General features: G+C 43.0%; 1 protein-coding gene across 1 annotated transcript; it reads left to right on the forward strand.

Moving 5' to 3' along the window:
- The first annotated feature begins 220 nt into the window (after positions 1–220).
- LOC139367772 (pepsin A-like) lies at positions 221–23,022 on the forward strand. The gene is made up of 9 exons (XM_071106103.1): positions 221–267; positions 12,099–12,243; positions 15,696–15,813; positions 16,224–16,342; positions 17,286–17,482; positions 17,705–17,821; positions 18,970–19,114; positions 19,403–19,501; positions 22,554–23,022. The coding sequence occupies exons 2-9, from the start codon at positions 12,139–12,141 to the stop codon at positions 22,689–22,691; spliced, it is 1,038 nt and encodes a 345-aa protein (XP_070962204.1). The 5' UTR covers positions 221–267; positions 12,099–12,138; the 3' UTR covers positions 22,692–23,022.
- Positions 23,023–24,796: the final 1,774 nt, after the last annotated feature.

The following is a 24,796-nucleotide window of genomic DNA, read 5'->3' on the forward strand; positions in this document are numbered from 1 at the left end:
GGCTCACGAAGACAAGAAGGAATACTCCGGTTGGAACTTTATTGAAGCTATATGTTAAAAACATCCTAATGAATGATTCTGTACTTAGTTTGAAATGTTTCTTCTACCGGTAATATCATTTTTTGACGTTTTTGTCCGATATAACGCTGACCAGAGTTAGTGTTTGGATATGTATACCAAACGCGCTAACAAAACATTTTCGAACAAAACAAACATTTATTGTGGACCTGGGATTTCTGGAGTGCTTTCTGATGTAGATCATCAAAGGTAAGGGAATATTTATCATGTAATTTCTTGTTTATGTTGACGCCATCTTTGCGGCTGTGGTGAAGTCCTATGAGTGTCATCTGATGAAGATAGTTCAAGGTTAGTGATTAATTTTATCTTTCTTTCTGGTTTTTGTGAATGCTACATTTTGCTTGAAAATGGCTGTGCTTATTGTGGTTTTGGTGGAGACCTAACATAATCGTTTGTAGTGCTTTCGCTGAAAAGCCCATTTGAAATCGGACTCTTTGGTGGGATTAACAACGAGAATAGCTTTAAAATGATAAGACACATGTATGTTTTAGGAATTGTAATTATGCGATTTCTGTGGTTTGAATTTTGGCGCCCTCTATTTTCTTTTTTTTTTTTTTTTTTTTTTTTGAATTTTACCCCTTTTTCTCCCCAATTTCGTAGTATCCAATTGTTGTAGTAGCTACTATCTTGTCTCATCGCTACAACTCCCGTACGGGCTCGGGAGAGACGAAGGTTGAAAGTCACGCGTCCTCCGATACACAACCAACCAAGCCGCTGCTTCTTTAACACAGCGCACATCCAACCCGGAAGCCAGCCGCACCAATGCGCCGGAGGAAACACCGTGCACCTGGCCACCTTGGCTAGCGTACACTGCGCCCAGCCCGCCACAGGAGTCGCTGGTGCGCGATGAGACAAGGACACCCCTACCGACCAAGCCCTCCCTAACCCGGGCGACGCTAGGCCAATTGTGCGTCGCCCCACGGACCTCCCGGTCGCGGCCGGTTACGACAGAGCCTGGGCGCGAACCCAGGACTCTGATGGCACAGCTGGCGCTGCAGTACAGCGCCCTTAACCACTGAGCGCCCTCTATTTTCACTGGCAGTTGTCATATCGATCCCGGTATCGGGATTGCAGCCATAACAGGTTAAGTACTTTGCTGTTGATTGTTTTCAATTAAAATTGTCAAAAGAAACATATCTTCTTAGCAAAGAACAATTTCTCAAACAAGGAATGTCTGAGTAGGGAGGGGGAAACTGAAAACTAGCTGTTGGCAGAGAGGTTTGGAACTGTTTCTTTTTTGTCTATTAAACAATTTACCACCTGGTGACGTCACCAGGCAGGCCAAAACTCCATCCCACCACAACATACTGAAATGTCAGCCGTCTCCTCGAACAGCATACACTAAAAGGCCGTTATCATCGTCATTATTTTCACAATATCACAGGATTAGTCCATCCTCGTAGTGGAAATATTCATTGAGTGTACAAAACATTAGGAACACCGTCCTAATATTCAGTTACACCCCCCTTTGGCCTCAGAACAGCCTCAATTTGTCGGGGCATGGTAGGCCGTCATTGTAAATAAGAATTTGTTCATAACTGACTTGCCTAGTTAGGTAAATGTTAAATAAATATAAAATAAATACAAGCAGTTGAAAGCATTCCACAGGGATGCTGGCCCATGTTGACTCCAATGCTTCCCACAGTTGTATCAAGTTGGCTTTATGGACCATTCTTGATACACACAGGAAACCATTGTGTGAAAAACCCAGCAGTGTTGCAGTTCCTGACACACTCAAACCGGTGCGTCTGGCACCTACTACCATTACCCCTGTTCAAAGGCACTTACATATTTTGTCTTGCCCATTCACCCTCTGAATGGCACACATACACAATGCATGTTTCAAAAGTCTTAAAAATCCTTCTTTAACCCGTCTCCTCCCCTTCATCAACACTGTTTTGAAGTGGATTTAACAAGTGACATCAATAAGGGATCATAGCTTTCATCTGGATTCAGCTGGTCAGTCTATGTCATGGAAAGAGCAGGTGTTCCTAATGTTTTGTACACTCAGTGTATATAAAACACAGGAAAATTTGGTTTTTGACTCCATTGGGACTTTACAATTTGTATTAATCAAATGTTTTTTTGTGTGTTAAAAAAATTCTAAAATGTTAACATACCTATTACATTATTTAATAATGACAGAATGCATTTGAAACTTCATGCACAGGAAGGTGCTCATGCTTTGACAAGCATACCAGAGACGGAATTAACGATAAGTCGTCAAATAAAGCCTGCTGAACTAGCCAGATAACTTTTCTTTCATTTTGATTTCTCCTACCAATGAAAATGTGGCACTGACTTACCCAGGGATTGATGTTTCAGCATTGTCTCAATGAAAAGTTTGGCGTTCGACTAGCCACGTGCGACATGCATACGCAGTTACAAGCGAAGTTCCCCCTCCTTTTTTTTCAGCACTGATCAAATGTCAGGTCTGCTGAGCACAAAGTTTAAGTTACAGTTTTACTGGGAACACTGAGGCTGTACCTGCTTTAAGTTACAGTTTTAACAGTGGCCAAGTAGGCTACTGTGGCTATTTGATCATAATGTAGGCTTACCAGAGTGGCCTACCATCAAAAACAATGGAGAAAATGCATCCCATAACATTTTAACATGGAAATAGCTGTTCTATCATTCAGCCTACAGTAGCAACCAATGTGTGGTGTTCAATGTAGGTCTACATTCCATGAGACTTGGCATTAATCTGTTTATCCATGTGTCCTTCAGACAAGGAGAAGGTTTTAAATATTGTGTTGTTTGATACAAAAAACTACTACAAAATAAAGTGCATTATGATTCCCATACCATTATAACAAAGAATCAGACAAATGATGCTACCCTCTGCCTATTGGCTACTTAGGCTTGAATAAGCTGTCTCAAAATACAACAGTGTTCCTTTAAGACAAAAAAAAAAGCTCTTTGCCTTACTCGCTTTTCAAAGATGTTGAGAAATGTACACGTTTTGTGCTCTTATGGGGGAAGCAATCACTCAAATCAAATCACATTTTATTTGTCACAAACACATGGTAAGCAGATGTGAATGCGAGTGTAGCGAAATGCTTATGCTTCTAGTTCCGACAATGCAGTAATAACCAATGAGTAATCTAACCTAACAATTCCACAACTACTACCTTAATTATACACACAAGTGTAAAGGGATAAAGAATATGTACATAAAGATATATGAATGAGTGATGGTACAGAACGGCATAGGCAAGATGCAGTAGATGGTATCGGGTACAGTATATACATGAGATGAGTATGTAAACAATACACTTACAGAGTGTGCAAGGCGGTATTGAATGTGTCACTTTCTGTCCATGTGTCACTGTCTGTCATCTCACATTTTTCTCTTGACTTGTGTGTACGTTATGAACTTTCATTCATAGGCTAGGTTGAAGCAACCTCATGATTGGTATTGGGAAAATACTATTTACATGAGTATCATGTAGTAGCCTAAACCTATCAATGTTACATTGAACTGGGTGAATGGAATATGAATTGACAGTCGTCCAATATGCTGTAATAAGAAATAAGGCTTGTGAATTTTTTTGTTGTTGTCCTCCCTCATCATAAACGGCACTGACCGTCACTAATATAATGAAACTCAAAACCTGTCAGTCTCCTGCAATAGGGAAGAGGATTTTGTGACGGATTACAATACAGTATACCAACTGTCATGACGTAGCCCTTTCTGGGTATAGATCGTGGCATCCCCCTCTCTCTCTCCTACACCCAGGTTCTGTTATCTCAGGTCGTACATTCCTGGAGGAAACTCTCTCCTCCTGGCCATGCAGTATATAGAGAGAGAGAGTTTCACAGTAGAACAAAGGAACTTCTTCTACATCACAGAACTTGAGAACTGAACAATATCCATGTTTTGGAGAATGTGTAAACAGTCGGTGGAGAAGCCAGCTACGACCCGGTCCATTTTGTTTCATGTTTGTGACCTCATGAAAGACAATACAGCCACATTACCATGACTCTGTTTATACAGGAGCCTCCGTTATGAGGTTTGCATCTCATTTTTGTATAAAATGAATGAGTAATGATTAAACTATTTGTGAAATGATGTAAGGTGATGTTAAACCTTTGATGAAAGAGAATTGTATTCCCTTTAAAGTTGAACCTAGTCATTGGCCCGCCCCCGAGAGCACAGACATGATCTGGTGTCAAGGAACAGCCCTTTTCTACTGTTACTAATAAAAAACCCTCCTGAAGAAATCCTCTTCAGACCACGCGTACCTCGATGGACACCGAGGGGGAACAGGTTGAGTTTAGACCACGCGTACCTCGATGGACACCGATGGGGCGCAGGTTGAGTTCAGACCACGCGTACCTCGATGGACACCGAGGGGGAACAGGTTGAGTTTAGACCACGCGTACCTCGATGGACACCGATGGGGCGCAGGTTGAGTTCAGACCACGCGTACCTCGATGGACACCGAGGGGGAACAGGTTGAGTTCAGACCACGCGTACCTCGATGGACACCGAGGGGGAACAGGTTGAGTTCAGACCACGCGTACCTCGATGGACACCGAGGGGGAACAGGTTGAGTTTAGACCACGCATACCTCGATGGACACCGATGGGGCGCAGGTTGAGTTCAGACCACGCGTACCTCGATGGACACCGATGGGGCGCAGGTTGAGTTTAGACCACGCGTACCTCGATGGACACCGAGGGGGAACAGGTTGAGTTCAGACCACGCGTACCTCGATGGACACCGAGGGGGAACAGGTTGAGTTTAGACCATGCGTACCTCGATGGACACCGAGGGGGAACAGGTTGAGTTTAGACCACGCGTACCTCGATGGACACCGATGGGGCGCAGGTTGAGTTTAGACCACGCGTACCTCGATGGACACCGATGGGGCGCAGGTTGAGTTCAGACCACCAAAAAAATCTATGTCCGCTAAGGGTACAATGGTAGTTGAATTCCTAACCATACCACGTGGAGCATTGGCTACACACATGGACATTGTTAAACTCTGAAACTATCAATCCCGACAGAATAAGAGCAAATCTTAGATACTAATTATACTACTAATTAAAAGTCTGCAGCTAGAAATGATGTCAACCTGGGATGCGAAGACCGACAACCGCCAAAACAGTTATTCTATGAGAACATTTCTGAATGGTACTCTGGAGTATCCATTCTAACCACGGAAATACTTTTGATCTTCAGGGAGTCAAAGAGAGAGACGATGAACTGACTCTCCAACAGAAGGACAGACGATTTCAAACAGAGATCGGCTTAGCCCACTAGGGAACCTCCCCTATCATTTCCTTGTAACCATATCTACTGTTTGTTTATGCATTTCTGTGATTATTTAGTTAGTAAATAAATGATTAAGACCATTGATGTATGAATGATTCATAGTAAAGGCTGGGTTCAAGCATTTCTGTTTTGTCCAAGTTTAAAAGTAGAAAGTTTGCAGCCATTCACTTCCTTATGTCTGAAACACATGCTTCTAGCGAGGTCAATTTTGGGGCTTCACCATGTTTCATTGAAATGTACAGCTGTGTGTCATCCGCATAGCAGTGAAAGTTAACATTATGTTTTCGAATGACATCCCTAAAAGGTCAAATATATAGTGAAAACAATAGTGGTCCTAAAACGGAACCTTGAGGAACACCGAAATGTACAGTTGATTTGTCAGAGGACAAACCATTCACAGAGACAAACTGATATCTTTCCGACAGATAAGATCTAAACCAGGCCAGAACTTGTCCGTGTAGACCAATTTGGGTTTCCAATCTCTCCAGAAGAATGTGGTGATCGATGGTATCAAAAGCAGCACTAAGGTCTAGGAGCACGAGGACAGATGCAGAGCCTCGGTCTGATGCCATTAAAAGGTCATTTACCACCTTCACAAGTGCAGTCTCAGTGCTATGATGGGGTGTAAAACCAGACTGAAGCATTTCGTCTACATTGTTTGTCTTCAGGAACGCAGTGAGTTGCTGCGCAACAGCCTTTTCTAAAAATTTTGAGAGGAATGGAAGATTCGATATAGGCCGATAGTTTTTTATATTTTCTGGCTCAAGGTTTGGCTTTTTCAAGAGAGGCTTTATTACTGCCACTTTTAGTGAGTTTGGTACACATCCGGTGAATAGACAGCCGTTTATTATGTTCAACATAGGAGGGCCAAGCATAGGAAGCAGCTCTTTCAGTAGTTTAGTTGGAATAGGGTCCAGTATGCAGCTTGAAGGTTTAGAGGCCATGATTATTTTCATCATTGTGTCAAGAGATATAGTACTAAAACACTTGAGCGTCTCTCTTGATCCTAGGTCCTGGCAGAGTTGTGCAGACTCAGGACAGGAATACGCAGATTTAAAGAGGAGTCCGTAATTTGCTTTCTAATAATCATGATATTTTCCTCAAAGAAGTTCATGAATTTATAATAACAGCCTTCACTTTAAATGATACCAAATGCACAACATACTTAAGAATGTGTGTGTCTTTAAATGGTATCTTTAAAACATATTGTCAGGGACTACCTCTACACTGCCAGACATTATGTTTTAATGAACTGATAACCAATGCCTGATTACAGACCAATTGTTCATTAATGACTTGTAGATAACTTTGTGTTATATTTGATCGGTCAATATACTTGTTACGCACGCCTCTAGGAAGAGGGAACGCAACACCCTGCTACAACTCAACTCCCCGTGGAGTGAAAGAGGTGTGGGATTGTAGGTGAGAGTAAGGATGACAAAAGCAGAGAATTACCATTTACTGGGAATTTATTCCTTCACATGGTAAATTTGTGGAAAGGGGGCTGAACGGAACAAGCAAAGAAAGTAAATATCAAAGCCCCCCCTCTCCTACTTTACCTGCCTACCCACCACGTAACCTAACTTAGCACCTGGTGCGCTAACCAAAATACAGGGGGTGGTTCGCCCAGGTCTTACCTAGTGTGCATAGACAGTGACTACTACAGGTTATGTATGCCCGCGGGCCTCTTGCCTAAGCACTCCCTAGGTGCCTTCACGCACAGGAACAAATGAAACAGAATTTTCCAAACAATTTAACAAAAAAACTCTGAGAAACAACACAGGTCATGAAATAAGCTCTATCTGACTGAGCAGCAAACTAACAAAGAACATAACCATCAGCTCTCCTCAGCAATAACTAGCATAGTACATACCAAATCTCTTTCTGAGAAACAACCAACACAGGCTACCACCCTCAGCTCTATCTGAGAAACAACCAATGCCTCAGCTCTCTCCTAACAAAGGAACACTGGCTTTTCTAGCTTCTGAAGGAGTCTGTAATTACAGACAGCTGTATCCTTTGACGAGAGTGCGGGGTCAGCTCCAATTAGCAATCAGCTGCTTGGGGGAATTTCAGGAATCCATCCTGAAACACACACATAACAAAACCAAAACACAGAAACTGGGGAACGTAACAATACTATATATTGTCTGGGACATTTAGGCCTAGCGCTAAGGCAATAGCAGACACTGGCATAGCACCAAGGTAAAATTAGTTTTATATTGGATATTCGGTGGCTATTCGGTTTTCTCTCGTCAATAGCTATTGAACCAAGCCTGCCATGACTAAGAAGATGGTATATTCTGAATCGTGTGGAAGGAGAAAAATCCACCCAATTTTTGAAATAAGATTTCAGATTTTAAACTTCAATATCTCTTGCACAAAGCGCACCATGACTATAATAATGATATACTGTGAATCAGGGGAGGATGGACAAAAATCCACAGCTTTTTTTTTGGGGGGGGGGGGGCTTTCATTCTTCAATAGCTCTTTGACAAGCGTGCCATGACAATGAAAATGACAGAAATCCACTTTTATATCGAAGAACAACATTTTTTCGGCATACAATCTTATAATCTTGCCATGACTATGAAAATGAAGGATAAGGCTGGACAAAATCCACTTATTTTTATAAAATGTATTATTTTCATAGACAGCACGCTTTGTGTAGGAGCTTTTGAAGAATGAAAGCTTTTAAACATTTTCATAAAAGACATTTAAACAAATTAAGAGGATTTTTGTCCATCCTCCCCTGATTCAGAATATTGCATTTTCAGAGTCAAGTCTGGCTGGATTCAATAGCTATTGACAAGAGAACTGAATATCCATCAAATATCCAACATAAAACAAATTTGACCTCAGTTCACGTAGCTAATGTTTTGGAGGTGTATCTGCTTGGATCTGGCAAATCGTTAAGCAGCTGTGCTTGATCATTGTCAGGAAGCCACACCCGTCCAACTCACATAAGTTTAGAATGAGCAAGTGTGGGCTATAGGCCAGGGGTATACAACTCTTTCTATGCTGGTTTTTTGTTCTACTTGCTTTGCATACACCTGTTGTTCTAGGTCTGAATCATTCCCTGATTAGAGGGGAACAATGAAAGAAAAAAGCAGTGGAACTGACTTCAATGTCCAGAGTTGAATTTGAGGGCTTTAGACCTATAGAAATATTGACACTAAGATTGAAAATCATTAAACAAAATAATGAAGATTTCTGTCAGCCTAATCAAGATGTAGATTACATCTCACATTCTGCAAGGGGGTTTAGCTTAATGTTCCGTGCAGCCAATGGCAATGTCCGCTTTAGGTATAGTGTCAGGAGCCGGTTGTGGATTTGACGGCTCTAATGCAGTTCCACCTCCGACACCACCGACACAACCACTATGCGGATGTCAGCTACAGCGGATCTGATTTGAATAGAGCCCTAACTTATTTTATTTTTTATTGTGTTGATTGCCATGTTCTTGTGGAATGCTGTTATGAAATAACTTTGGCGATGGCAAGCTAGTCATATACATCATATAATAACGTGTTGCTCTGACAAGCGATGTCATTCGTTGAGTACTATGGGTGAGTGGGGTATGTTGAGCTATTCTTAACATTCAGCATCACTGAGCATAGGGCCACATTTCTAACACTTAGTACTTTTTTAAAACACAACATCGGCTCAGGCCCTGTTGTTACCTCAAATCCCAGCGAAAAATGCCTTGCATTACGCCTGGAAGAAAACACTTGGCTTTTCATAATTTGAACCTGGCTAATCACACGAATGGGAGGTGTCTTCAAAATAGTATGCATATTATATATAAAATTGTCAAAATGTGATCATCATTTGTATGCGGTATATTGATTAGCCATTGGCTCAACTTGCCAGACAGCTACAAGGATGCACTTTCATGCTAGGTTTAGGACCTCATATTGTATCTTATAGAGACCCCAACTGATGTATAAAACCATCTTAAAACTACAATGCCTTCATAAAGTATTCACACCTGTTGACTTTTTCCACATTTTGTTGTGTTACAAAGTGGGATTAAAATGTATTTAATTATCTTTTTTTTGTTGTCAAAGATCTACACAAAATAATCTAATGTCAAAGTCTAAGAAAAATGTGAATATTTTAATGTTTTTGTATGGAAATTAAAACACTACTATATCTTGACAAGATAAGTATTCAACCCCCTGAGTCAATACATGTTAGAATCACCTTTGGCAGCGATTACAGCTGTGAGTCTTCCTGGGTAAGTCTCTAAGAGCTTTGCACAACTGGATTGTACAATATTTGCCCATTATTCTTTTTTAAAATACTTCAAGCTCTGTCAAGTTGATTGTTGATCATTGCTAGACAGCCATTTTCAAGTCTTGCCATCTATTTTCAAGCTGATTTAAGTCGAAACGGTAACTAGGCCACTCAGGAACATTCAATGTCTTCTTGGTAAGTAACGCCAGTGTATATTTGGCCTCGTGTTTTAGGTTATTGTCCTGCTGAAAGGTGAATTCCTCTCCCAGTGTCTGTTGGAAAGCTGAACCAGGTTTTCCTCTACGATTTTGCCTGTGCTTAGCTCTATTTTCCTTTTTATCCTAAAAAACTTCCTAGTCCTTGCCAATGACAAGCATACCCATAACATGATACAGCCACCACCATGCTTGACAATTTGAAGAGTGGTTCTCAGTGATGTGTTCTGTTGGATTTGCCCCAAAAGTACCGCTTTGTATTCAGGACAGAACATGCATTTCTTTGCCACATTTTCTGCATTACTTTAGTGCCTAATTGCAAACAGGATACATGTTTTGGAATATGTTTATTCTGTACAGGCTTCCTTATTTCACACTGTCATGCAGGTTAGTATTGTGGAGTAACTACAATGTTGTTGATCCGGCCTCAGTTTTCTCCTATCACAGCCATTAAACTCTGTAACTGTTGTAAGATCATCATTGGCTCTATGGTGAAATTCTTAAGTGGTTTCCTTCCTCTCCGGCAACTGAGTTAGGAAGGAAGCCTGTATCTTTGTAGTAACTGGATGTATTGATTTACCATCCAAAGTGTAATTAATAACTTCACCATGCTCAAAGGGATATTCAGTATCTGCTTCTTTTTTTTTTTACCCATCTACCAATAGGTGCCCTTCTTCGTGAGGCATTGAGAAACCTCTCTGGTCTTTGACTGTGCTTGAAATTTATCACTCGACTGAGGGTCCTTACAGACCTCGACTGACGGACCTTACCGTATATGTGCGGTACAGAGATGGAGTAGTCATTCACAAATCATGTTAACCACTATTATTGCACACAGAGTGAATCCATGCAACGTATTCTGTGACTTGTTAACCCATTGGCACAACTTACCTTACTCTCCCCTACATATACAGTATGTATAGAAAATGAAGTTATATTGACGTGAAAAAAACCCAAACATGGAACACACTTTGGAATATTATTCCACTGTTTATGTTTTTGTTAATTTGTTCCTAAGACTATTTGATGATATACAAATGTTATTTTTTGTTCAATTACGAAACAAGGGTGATGGTGAGTCAGACTTGTATCAGCTATTTCCCAAGATTAGATAATGACAATGACTGTTCATTAACAGTGTTCCAAAGTATATTTACTTTTTGCTACTAAGGCGTTTTATGTTTGTAACCATTGTACACTTTTCTTATCTGAAGTTCTGTTATCTTCTGTGTTCCAAATGGCACCCTATTCCCTATATAGTGCACCGCTTTAGACCAGAGCCCTATGGAACCCTATTCCCTATATAGTGCACCACTTTAGACCAGAGCCCTATAGAACCCTATTCCCTATATAGTGCACCACTTTAGACCAGAGCCCTATGGCACCCTATTCCCTATATCAAATAAAATGTATTTATATAGCCCCAAACAGCAAGCAATGCAGGAGTATATAGTGCACTACTTTAGACCAGAGTCCTATGGCACCCTATTCCCTATATAGTGCACAACTTTTGACCAGAGGCATATGGGTCCTGTTCAAAAGTAGTGGAGTAAGTTGGTGATAGCGTGCCATTTTGGGACGTATCCATTGCGTGATATTGTTTGCTAAGGGAAGTAATGGCATGGTCAATTGGCTGTGGATTTGAGTCTTTACTGGCTGTGGATTGGGTCCTGGTGTACAGGATAACTGTATATAAGGCCTTGGTTCTCCTACTCTAACTTCGCTCCCTGAATCCAAGAAGAACTAGAACCACCCATGATGAAGTGGGCTATCGTCCTGTGTGCCATAGTGTCCCTCTCCGAGTGTCATACCAGGTAAGTCCTGTTCCTCTCCGAGTGTCATACCAGGTAAGTCCTGTTCCTCTCCGAGTGTCATACCAGGTAAGTCCTGTTCCTCTCCGAGTGTCATACCAGGTAAGTCCTGTTCCTCTCCAAGTGTCATACCAGGTAAGTCCTGTTCCTCTCCGACTGTCATACCAAGTAAGTCCTGTTCCTCTCCAAGTGTCATACCAGGTAAGTCCTGTTCCTCTCCGAGTGTCATACCAAGTAAGTCCTGTTCCTTTCCGAGTGTCATACCAAGTAAGTCCTGTTCCTCTCCGAGTGTCATACCAAGTAAGTCCTGTTCCTCTCCGAGTGTCATACCAGGTAAGTCCTGTTCCTCTCGGAGTGTCATACCAAGTAAGTCCTGTTCCTCTCCGAGTGTCATACCAGGTAAGTCCAGGTCAAATTCCTAGTACATGTAATTGTAGAATAACCGTGATTCAGATTTTTATTGTGTGTTTTCAGGATTTCTCTGATCAAGGGGAAGACTGCCAGAGAGACCCTGATGGAGAAAGGTATATGGGAGGAGACTAGGCAGAAGTACCCCTACAACCCTATGGCGAAGTTCATCCAGACTGGTGCAGATGAGGCAATGACCAACGATGCTGATGTAAGGCAGAGTCAGGAGCAGTATGGTCATATTCTGCATTAGCCAGGTGACTGATGTGTTTGTGCTATATAGCCAATGGCCATGGGAGTTATATGCCATTATATACAAACAGATGTGGTACCAGGCTAATCACAAAGGCTATAATTGTAGGATTCTTCTGATTCATACTGAACAAAAAATATAAACTCAACATGCAACAACTTCAAAGATTTTCCTGAGTTACAGTTCATATAAGGAAATCTGTCAATTGAAATAAATGAATTAGGCTTTAATCTATGAATTTCACATGACTGGGGATACAAATAAGCGTATGTTAGTCACATATATCTTTTTTTTAAAAAGGTATGTGCGTGTATCAGGAAACCAGTTAGTATCTGGTGTGACCACCATTTTCCTAATGCTGTTGATCAGGCTGTTGATTGTGGCCTGTGGAAGGTTGTTGTCCCACTCCTATTCATTGGCTGTGTGAAGTTGCTGGATATTGATGGGAACTGGAACGCGCTGTCGTACACATCGATCCAGAGCATCCCAAACATGCTCAATTGATGACATGTCCGGTGAGTATGCAGGCCATTGAAGAACAGGGACATTTTCAGCTTCCAGGAATTGTGTGCAGATCCTTGTGACATGGGGCTGTGCATTATCATGCTGAAACATGAGGTTATGGCGGCGGATGAATGGCACAACAATGGGCCTTAGAATCTCTTCACGGTATCTCTGTGCATTCAAATTGCCATCCATAAAATGCAATTGTGTTCGTAGCTTATGCCTGCCCATACCATAACTCCACTGCCACCATGGGGCAGTCTGTTCACAACGTTGGCATCAGCAAACCGCTCACTCATATGACGCAATACAGGTGGTCTATAGTTGTGAGGCCGGTTGGATGTACTGCCAAATTCTCTAAAACGATGTTGAAGGAGACTTATGGTAGAGAAATTAACATTAAATTCTCTTGCAACAGCTCTGGTTGACATTCATGCAATCAGCATGCCAATTGCATGCTGATCCTCAACAAAGGGGCCCCTCAGGGGTGCCTGCTCAGTCCCCTCATGTACTCCCTGTTCACTCATGACTGCACGGCCAGGTACAACTCCAACACCACCATTAAGTTTGCTGATGACACAACAGTGGTAGGCCTGATCACCGAAAATGATGAGAGCCTACAGGGAGGAGGTCAGAGACCTGACAGTGTGGTGCAAGGACAACAACCTCTCCCTCAACGTGATAAAGACAAAGGAGATGATTGTTGACTACAGGAAAAGGAGGACCGAGCACGCCCCCATTCTCAGCGACTGGGCTGTAGTGGAGCAGGTTGAGAGCTTCAAGTTCCTTGGCGTCCACTTCACCAACAAACTAACATGGTCCAAGCACATCAAGACAGTTGTGAAGAGGGCACAACAAAACCTATTCCCCCTCAGGAGACTGAAAAGATTCGGCATGGGTCCTCAGATCCTCAAAAGGTTTTACAGCTGCACCATCGAGAGCATCCTGATGGGTTGCACCACTGCCTGGTATGACAACTGCTCGGCCTCTGACCGCAAGGCGCTACAGAGGGTAGTTAGTACGGCCCAGTACATCACCGCGGGGCCAAGCTTCCTGCCATCCAGGACCTCTATACCAGGTGGTGTCAGAGGAAGGCCCTAAAAATTGTCAAAGACTCTAGCCACCCGAGGCATAGACTGTTCTCTCTGCTACCGCACGGCAAGCGGTACCGGAACGCCAAGTCTAGGTCCAAGAGGTTTCTCAACAGCTTCTACCCCTAAGCCATAAGACTCCTGAACAGCTAATCAAATGGCTACCCAGACCGTTGCATTGCCCACCCCGCGCGCTGCTGCTACTACTCTGTTATTATCTATGCATAGCCACTTTAATAACTCTACCTACTTGTACATAATTACCTCAACACCGATGCCCCCCACACATTGACTCTGTACCGGTACCCCCTGTATATAGCCTCCACATTGACTCTGTACCGGTACCCCCTGTATATAGCCTCCACATTAACTCTGTACCGGTACCCCCTGTATATAGCCCCGTTATTGTTATTTACTGCTGCTCTTTAATGATTTGTTATTCTTATTTCTGACTTTTTTAGGTGTTTTCTTAAAACTGTATTGTTGGTTAAGGGGTTGTAAGTAAGAATTTCACTGTAAGGTCTACCTGTTGTATTTGGTGCATGTGACAAATAACAATTGATATGATTTGATGCTCCCTCAAAACTTGGGATATCTGTGGCATTGTATTGTGTGACAAAACTGCACATTTTAGAGTGGCCTTTTGTTGTCCCCAGCACAAGGTATACCTGTGTAATGACCATGCTGTTTAATCAGCTTCTTGATATGCCTCACCTGTCAGATGGATGGATTATCTTGGCAAAAGAGAAACGCTCACTAACAGGGATGTAAACAAATTTGTGCCCAGAATGTGAGAGAAATAAGCTTTTTTGTGCATTTGGAACATTTCAGGGATCTGTTATTTCAGCTCATGAAACATGGGACCAACACTTTACATGTTGCGTTTATATTTTCAAATCAAATTTGAATGCGCCGAATACAACAGGTGTAGACCTTTATGTGAAGTGCTCACTTACAAGCCCTTAACCAACAATGCAGTTTAAAGAAAATAGAGATGAGAAAATATTTACTTTTTAAAATGTTCTATATTTATTTTATTTAGTAACAATGAAATAACAATAACGATGCAATATACAGTGGGTACCGGTACCGAGTCAATGTGAGGGGGTACAGGTTCGTCGAGGTAATTTGTACATGTTGTCACACCCTGATCTGTTTCACCTGTCTTTGTACTCGTCTCCACCCCCCTGTTGCCAGTTCATTTTGTTTCATCAAGCCTGCCAGCGTTTTCCCCCCGTGCTCCTGTCTCTCTCTAGTTCCTGTGTTCTAGCTTTCCTGGTTTTCGACTATTCCGCCTGCCTTGACCCTGAGCCTTTCGTTCTGTGTCTTTCGGACTCTGTTCTGGACTTACTGACCTCTGTTTGCCTTTGACCTGTTGTTTGCCTCCCTCCATTTTTTTGTAATAAACTTTTACATTGAAACTGTCTGCCTCTGGGTCTTCTCCTGAGCCTTGACACATGTAGGTAGGGGTAAAGTGACTGTGCATAGATAATAAACAGCGAGCAGCAGCAGTGTAAAAACAGAAGGGGGGGGGGGGGGTCTGATTGAAACATGTAGGTATTACAGACTCGGTCAGGGAGAGGTTGAAAATGTCAGTGAAGACGCTTGCCAGTTGGTCACCCCGTGTCTGAGTACACATCCTGGTAATCCGCCCCGCGGCCTTGTGAATGTTGACCTGTAAACGTCTCGCTCACATCGGCTCACATCTGTATAGAAGACTGTTCAGTATATCAACATACCAGACAAACGACTGTTCAGTTCATACTGCAGTACTCTTGACTTACAGTACATCTCTGTTTCACCGTCTCCCTGCAGTTGTCCTACTATGGAGTGATTTCCATTGGAACACCTCCCCAGTCCTTCAAGGTCATCTTTGACACTGGCTCCTCCAACCTGTGGGTTCCCTCTGTCTACTGCTCCAGTCAGGCCTGCCGTGAGTATACTCCAGGGGTTTGAGTAGTCTCTGGGTAGTCTCTCTGGATAGTCTCTAGGTAGTCTCACAGTGTAGTCTCTGAGTTCTCTCTCTGAGTCGTCTCTTGTGACAGTGTTGCACAAACAGTTTCATATTAAGTACCTAGCCAGAGAATGGGAGACTTGGTTATGGGTTGAGGTTTGTGTCTGAGGGGAGGGAGTACCTTGAGGTTTACTGCATAAGGGGGTTGGCTCGACACAATAAAACATGAAATTGGACAAAGGTATTTACATTTTTTTCCCCTTTTATAGTGTGTATTGCAGAGAATAACTCAATGTTTGAAATACCAACGAATCAATTAATGAATGTTCAGTTTTGCAATGGTATGGTATGTGCTTGATCTGTAATAAACATGTTCATAATTTGAATAGAGAACCATGACAAATTCAATCCTGGATTGTCCAGCACCTTCAAGTTGGGTAGCAAGACTGTTTCCATTCAGTATGGATCTGGCAGCATGACTGGAAAGCTGGCATACGACACTATTTCGGTAAGTATTGTGAATGAAGCTAGCTACCTATTATTGTCAGAAACGTCATGCCCATAGGGGGCACGTGCCCTCTCAGATTTGTCCTGCTTCAATATATTTTTTAAATGTTCTTTTAAATAATCGCACTAGACTTTTTCCCCCTCGTACTAGCACTGACTTTGCTGATAGGTACTTTATTGAGGAAAAAATTACTTCCCATGAATGAGAAGTGGTTGTTCCATTTAACTATCTGAAGCTGAATGCACAAACTGCAAGTCACTGTGGATAAGAGTGTCTGCTAAATGACTAAATTGTTAATAATAACATATTCCTTCTCCTCTGTAATACTACTAGCCACACATTTTAGCCACACATGTTATGAAGTTGGCTTTAGTTAGCCCAGACAGGTTCCCAACCTCAAAACTAACTAATAAGAAGCCATTTCAGGTAATTAATCAAGTTAGAGTAGCTAGCTAGCTATCTTAGCTGGCATGCCTAATGGCAAGGTTGGCAGACTTTAGAAAAGCTAGCAATAACTAAATGTACTGAATAAGACTCACATTCCATTCAATCTTTTACCCAGATTTGAACAGAGATGCAGTGAAGCATAAATTACACCAGTTAGACAGCTTAGATATATATATATATTTTTACATGTAATTATTATGGCTCTAGTTTGCTGGAAAAAAAGCTGTTTCAGTTAAAAAAATTTACAGCTAAATTATCCAATTTACAGACGGGGACCACCCCCCCCACACACACACAAATGTGGCCGCAGGACCACACATCACAAAACAATTGAATTTGAATTTCCGTTCTATATCCATGTTCCTCAGGTGCACTCAATATGGCAGATTCAATTTGGCCCATCACAGTACATTTGACTTAAATGGGGATAACCATTCTAGTGTAATTCTATTTCTACGGTGCCAAGTGACTGACGTCTGCTGTTGTGTGTTTCCAGGTGGGAGGTATCTCTGTCACCCAGCAGATCTTTGGTGCCAGTGAGACCGAGTCTCCCTTCATGTACTACATGGTTGCCGACGGTATCCTGGGCCTGGCTTTCCCCAACCTGGCGGCCTCTGGGGCCACACCCATCTTTGACAGCATGATGACCCAGGGTCTCCTGTCCCAGTCCCTCTTCTCTGTCTACCTGAGCAGGTAACATAGTTACTGTACAAATACAACTGGACGGGAGGTGGCATTTGGATGGCGAGAGTGGCATTTTGTCTTAGTTGTGATATAAATATCTAAGTACCAGTGCATTGATAGTAAATACAATTAAACAATTACTTTAATGCCTTTGAAGGAGAGGTGACCTCCGTTTAAAAAATGTGTTGATGATTAAACAAACTTTTTTGACCATTTCTCCTCGACCAATAGAAACTCCGCAGAGGGTAGCGTGGTGTCCTTCGGTGTCATCGAGCCTTCCTACTACACTGGACAGATCACCTGGATCCCCCTGTCCGTTATGACCTTTTGGCAGATTACCATGGACAGGTAGGTACACTAGTCCACACAGAGCCTATATCCATGTCCTATACATCGCCTTTAGTCTCTACACAGAGCATTAAGTCCCTGTTCAATGTTATCAACTTTTGGATCATCCCTTCATGCCACCTCCCATAACCTATAGACCAGGGGTGTCAAACTCATTCCATGGAGGGCCTAGTGTCTGCGGGTGTTTTTTTTTTTTCCCCCTTTCAATTACGACCTAGACAACCAGAGTGAGGGGAGTTCTTTACTAATTAGTGACCTTAATTCATCAATCAAGTACAAGGGAAGATCGAAAACCCGCCGACACTCGGCCCTCCGTGGAATGAGTTGGACGCTTGCCATAGAATCCTCAACCACATACACATTGTGTGTAGCAGTACATAAAATGAACATTCCTACATCCCAGCCTGGTCTCATAAACTAGATATAAATCCAGGACAATAAAATTAGTATGATATGGTACATAAGACAGATGGTTACTTAACGAAAAAAACAACAAATTAGAATGGTTGGTTGGGGTGGATCGGTTGGCGTATAATGAGTTGGAATCTTATCATGGACAACTTTATCATTTTAGCTAATTATTAACTTTTCAACTACTTACTACTTTGCTACTACTTAGCATGTTAGCTAACCCTTCCCCTAACCTTAAACTTATTAGCTAACCCTTTCCCTAACCTCAACCATTTGACCTAACTCGTAAACTTAACCTAAACCCCTAACCCCTAGCATTAGCCACCTAGCTAACATTAGCCACCTAGCTAACATTAGCCACCTAGCTAACATTAGCCACCTAGCTAACATTAGCCACCTAGCTAACATTAGCCAGCTAGCTAAGATTAGCCACCTAGCTAGAATTCATAACATATAATACGTTTGCACATTTGTAACATATAGTACGTTTAGCAATTATTTTTTTTACATATAGTACAATCGGCAAATTCGTAACATATAATACAAATTGTAATTCGTAACATATCATACGAAATGGGTGATGGACACAAATTAATACATACCATACGAAACGTAAAATATCATACTAAATGAATCTTACTTACCAAGTTCAAGTTTATTTGCTCATTTAAAAAACACAATAACAGCAAGAAATGCACACAACAACAGTTAAATCCAGCTAATATTTGTCCTTCCAGTGTTACCATCAACGGCAACACCGTGGCTTGCAATGGTGGTTGTCAGGCGATCATAGATACTGGCACCTCCATGATCGTCGGTCCAACCGATGACATCAAAAACATGAACTACTGGGCCGGAGCCACCATCAACCAGTACGGATATGTGAGTGACACGCACACACCGACCGGTACAGAGATGTGAGTCCAATTATAGGGCTTTTCAAACTACTGAGCCAAGCCGAGCCAAGCTGCCTGGCCTTGTTAACTGTTGGAACTAATTGTGTTGTTGGAACGTGTTGAACAAGTGTGAACAGAAAATATCTGCTCAAGCATATTTAGGTTGGAGCCGGCATGGTATAAGTGTTTGTTGTTGTTTTTCTCAAATCACCGGCTCCCCTTTCATTAACCACAGAATAAAGTATAAAGGGTAACGTTATTATTTCTCTCCTAGACTACCGTGAACTGCAAGAACATCCCCAACATGCCCGAGGTGACCTTCACCCTCAACGGAAACACCTTCACCATCCCTGCCTCTGCCTATACCATCCAGGTAGAGTCTACTGAAAGACATGTTGTTACATACAATCTATTACATCCCAGGTAGAGTCTACTGAAATACATGTTACATACAACCTATCACCTCCCAGATAGGTTGTCTGCAACATGTCTTTCAGTAGACTATCACCTCTCAGGTAGAGTCTACAGAAAGACATGTTGCAGACAACCTATCACCTCCCAGATAGTCTACTGAAAGACATGTTGCAGACAACCTATCACCTCTCAGGTAGAGTCTACTGAAAGACATGTTGCAGACAACCTATCACCTCCCAGATAGTCTACTGAAAGACATGTTGCAGACAACCTATCACCTCTCAGGTAGAGTCTACTGAAAGACATGTTGCTACATCAATCAAATTCAATCAAATGTATTTATAAAGCCCTTTTTACATCAGCCGATGTCACAAAGTGCTGTACAGAAACCCAGCCTAAAACCCCAAACAGCAAGCAATGCAGATATAGAAGCACAGTGGCTAGGCAAAACTCCCTAGAAAGGCAGAAACCTAGAAAGAAACCTAGAGAGGAACCAGGCTCTGAGGGGTGGCCAGTCCTCTTCTGGCTGTGCCGGCCGGAGATTATAACAGTACATGGCCAAGATGTTCAAACGTTCATAGATGACCTGCAGGTCAAATACAGTGCCTTGCGAAAGTATTCGGCCCCCTTGAACTTTGCGACCTTTTGCCACATTTCAGGCTTCATACATAAAGATATAAAACTGTATTTTTTTGTGAAGAATCAACAACAAGTGGGACACAATCATGAAGTGGAACGACATTTATTGGATATTTCAACCTTTTTTAACAAATCAAAAACTGAAAAATTGGGCGTGCAAAATTATTCAACCCCTTTACTTTCAGTGCAGCAAACTCTCTCCAGAAGTTCAGTGAGGATCTCTGAATGATCCAATGTTGACCTAAATGACTAATGATGATAAATACAATCCACCTGTGTGTAATCAAGTCTCCGTATAAATGCACCTGCACTATGATAGTCTCAGAGGTCCGTTAAAAGCGCAGAGAGCATCATGAAGAACAAGGAACACACCAGGCAGGTCCGAGATACTGTTGTGAAGAAGTTTAAAGCCGGATTTGGATACAAAAAGATTTCCCAAGCTTTAAACATCCCAAGGAGCACTGTGCAATAATATTGAAATGGAAGGAGTATCAGACCACTGCAAATCTACCAAGACCTGGCCGTCCCTCTAAACTTTCAGCTCATACAAGGAGAAGACTGATCAGAGATGCAGCCAAGAGGCCCATGATCACTCTGGATGAACTGCAGAGATCTACAGCTGAGGTGGGAGACTCTGTCCATAGGACAACAGTCAGTCGTATATTGCACAAATCTGGCCTTTATGGAAGAGTGGCAAGAAGAAAGCCATTTCTTAAAGATATCCATAAAAAGTGTTGTTTAAAGTTTGCCACAAGCCACCTGGGAGACACACCAAACATGTGGAAGAAGGTGCTCTGGTCAGATGAAACCAAAATTGAACTTTTTGGCAACAATGCAAAACGTTATGTTTGGCGTAAAAGCAACACAGCTGAACACACCATCCCCACTGTCAAACATGGTGGTGGCAGCATCATGGTTTGGGCCTGCTTTTCTTCAGCAGGGACAGGGAAGATGGTTAAAATTGATGGGAAGATAGATGGAGCCAAATACAGGACCATTCTGGAAGAAAACCTGATGGAGTCTGCAAAAGACCTGAGACTGGGACGGAGATTTGTCTTCCAACAAGACAATGATCCAAAACATAAAGCAAAATCTACAATGGAATGGTTCAAAAATAAACATATCCAGGTGTTAGAATGGCCAAGTCAAAGTCCAGACCTGAATCCAATCGAGAATCTGTGGAAAGAACTGAAAACTGCTGTTCACAAATGCTCTCCATCCAACCTCACTGAGCTCGAGCTGTTTTGCAAGGAGGAATGGGAAAAAATGTCAGTCTCTCGATGTGCAAAACTGATAGAGACATACCCCAAGCGACTTACAGCTGTAATCGCAGCAAAAGGTGGCGCTACAAAGTATTAACTTAAGGGGGCTGAATAATTTTGCACGCCCAATTTTTCAGTTTTTGATTTGTTAAAAAAGTTTGAAATATCCAATAAATGTCGTTCCACTTCATGATTGTGTCCCACTTGTTGTTGATTCTTCACAAAAAATACAGTTTTATATCTTTATGTTTGAAGCCTGAAATGTGGCAAAAGGTCGCAAAGTTCAAGGGGGCCGAATACTTTCGCAAGGCACTGTAATAATAGTCACAGTGGTTTGTAGAGGGTGCAACAGGTCAGCACCTCAGGAGCAAATGTCAGTTGGCTTTTCATAGCCGATCATTCAGAGTTAGAGACAGCAGGTGCGGTAGAGAGGAGAGAGTTGAAAACAGCAGGTCTGGGACAAGGTAGCACGTCCGGTGAACAGGTCAGGGTTCCATAGCCACAGGCAGAACAGTTGAAACTGGAGCAGCAGCACGACCAGGTGGACTGGGGAGAGCAAGGAGTCATGAGGCCAGGTAGTCCTGGGGCATGGTCCTATGGCTCAGGTCCTCCGAGAGAAAGAATGAGAGAAAGAAAGAGAATTAGATTAAGCATACTTAAATTCACACAGGACACCGGATAAGACAGGAGAAATACTCCAGATATAACAGACTGACCCTAGCCCCCTGACAAACTATTGCAGCATAAATACTGTAGGCTGAGACAGGAGGGGTTGGGAGACACTGTGGCCCCGTCCGACTATACCCCCGGACAGGGCCAACCAGGCAGGATATAACCCCATCCACTTTGCCAAAGCCCCCACACAACTAGAGTGATATCTTCAACCACCAACTTTGACTTCACTGTACTTTTTACTCCATACATCTTCCCTGACACCCAAAAGTACTCCCTACATTTTGAATGCTTAGCAGGACAGGGAAATGGTCCCATTTACACTTATCAAGAGAATATTCCTGGACATCCCTACTGCCTCTGATCTGGCAAACTCACTAAACAGATATGTAGTGGTGTTATGTGTTTTATGCCCCCCCCCCTCTTCTCTCTCTCTAGGACTCCTACGGCTGCAGGACTGGTTTTAGTAACGGTGGATTTCAGCAGCTTTGGATTCTTGGAGATGTCTTCATCAGGCAGTACTATACAATCTTCGACAGGGACAACAACAGGGTTGGTCTGGCTAATGCTGTGTAAGAGATCCACTTCTCCCAGAGATCTTAAAAGATCCTTGAAATCCTGACAGCGGGAAAATCTGCGTCATAAGTGCAATAGTGCGATTGAGCCGACATATGCAGCGTATACCATGAATGAAGTCTGGCAAATGCGGGAACATCACCTTTTAAATTTATAGCGTGGTTTTCCACAGTCTGGATTGAATTGAGACCCTAGTTTTCCAGGTAATGACTAATATGTTGTATATGTGATTTATGCTCTTAACTGGTTGGGGAAATGTTGCAGATTGTTAAATGTAATCCAAGTTCTAATGTATTTTAGCATTGCAAATAAAGCCGCTGTTTCGTTGTCAGTAGCTTTTCTTCCCTGAAGTGAAACTATCCTCTTGTGGAGCCTCTTCATGTAAGAAAATAATAGGGATAGAATATTGACCCAAACATAGTGGAGGCAGGTAGAACCCAGAGACATAGACCCAAACATAGTGGAGGCAGGTAGAACCCAGAGACATAGACCCAAACATGGGAGGCAGGTAGGCCCAGAGACATAGACCCAAACATAGTGGAGGCAGGTAGGCCCAGAGACATAGACCCAAACATAGTGGAGGCAGGTAGAACCCAGAGACATAGACCCAAACATGGTGGAGGCAGGTAGAACCCAGAGACAGGCCCAAACATGGTGGAGGCAGGTAGAACCCAGAGACATACACCCAAACATGGTGGAGGCAGGTAGAACCCAGAGACATACACCCAAACATGGTGGAGGCAGGTAGAACCCAGAGACATACACCCAAACATGGTGGAGGCAGGTAGAACCCAGAGACATAGACCCAAACATAGTGGAGGCAGGTAGAACCCAAAGACATAGACCCAAACATAGTGGAGGCAGGTAGGCCCAGAGACATAGACCCAAACATAGTGGAGGCAGGTAGAACCCAGAGACATAGACCCAAACATAGTGGAGGCAGGTAGGCCCAGAGACATAGACCCAAACATAGTGGAGGCAGGTAGGCCCAGAGACATAGACCCAAACATAGTGGAGGCAGGTAGGCCCAGAGACATAGACCCAAACATGGGAGGCAGGTAGAACCCAGAGACATAGACCCAAACATAGTGGAGGCAGGTAGGCCCAGAGACATAGACCCAAACATAGTGGAGGCAGGTAGAACCCAGAGACATAGACCCAAACATGGTGGAGGCAGGTAGAACCCAGAGACATAGACCCAAACATAGTGGAGGCAGGTAGGCCCAGAGACATACACCCAAACATAGTGGAGGCAGGTAGAACCCAGAGACATAGACCCAAACATAGTGGAGGCAGGTAGGCCCAGAGACATAGACCCAAACATAGTGGAGGCAGGTAGAACCCAGAGACATAGACCCAAACATAGTGGAGGCAGGTAGGCCCAGAGACATACACCCAAACATAGTGGAGGCAGGTAGAACCCAGAGACATAGACCCAAACATGGTGGAGGCAGGTAGAACCCAGAGACATAGACCCAAACATGGTGGAGGCAGGTAGAACCCAGAGACATAGACCCAAACATGGTGGAGGCAGGTAGAACCCAGAGACATAGACCCAAACATGGTGGAGGCAGGTAGAACCCAGAGACATACACCCAAACATGGTGGAGGCAGGTAGAACCCAGAGACAGACCCAAACATAGTGGAGGCAGGTAGGCCCAGAGACATAGACCCAAACATGGTGGAGGCAGGTAGGCCCAGAGACATAGACCCAAACATGGTGGAGGCAGGTAGAACCCAGAGACAGACCCAAACATAGTGGAGGCAGGTAGAGACCCCAAACATAGTGGAGGCAGGTAGAACCCAGAGACATAGACCCAAACATAGTGGAGGCAGGTAGAACCCAGAGACATAGACCCAAACATAGTGGAGGCAGGTAGAACCCAGAGACATAGACCCAAACATAGTGGAGGCAGGTAGGCCCAGAGACATAGACCCAAACATAGTGGAGGCAGGTAGAACCCAGAGACATAGACCCAAACATGGTGGAGGCAGGTAGAACCCAGAGACATAGACCCAAACATAGTGGAGGCAGGTAGGCCCAGAGACGTAGACCCAAACATAGTGGAGGCAGGTAGAACCCAGAGACATAGACCCAAACATGG

This window comes from Oncorhynchus clarkii, chromosome 16 (assembly GCF_045791955.1).
Source record: "Oncorhynchus clarkii lewisi isolate Uvic-CL-2024 chromosome 16, UVic_Ocla_1.0, whole genome shotgun sequence".
NCBI classification, from domain to species: Eukaryota; Metazoa; Chordata; class Actinopteri; order Salmoniformes; family Salmonidae; genus Oncorhynchus; species Oncorhynchus clarkii.

Excerpts from the sequence above, each read along its gene's own strand:
- LOC139367772 (XM_071106103.1), top strand. The coding sequence starts at position 12,139 with ATGGAGAAAGGTATATGGGAGGAGACTAGGCAGAAGTACCCCTACAAC. Across the intron at positions 17,822-18,969 it reads TGGCAGATTACCATGGACAG|TGTTACCATCAACGGCAACA; the intron begins GTAGGTACACTA and ends TTGTCCTTCCAG. Across the intron at positions 19,115-19,402 it reads CCATCAACCAGTACGGATAT|ACTACCGTGAACTGCAAGAA; the intron begins GTGAGTGACACG and ends TTTCTCTCCTAG.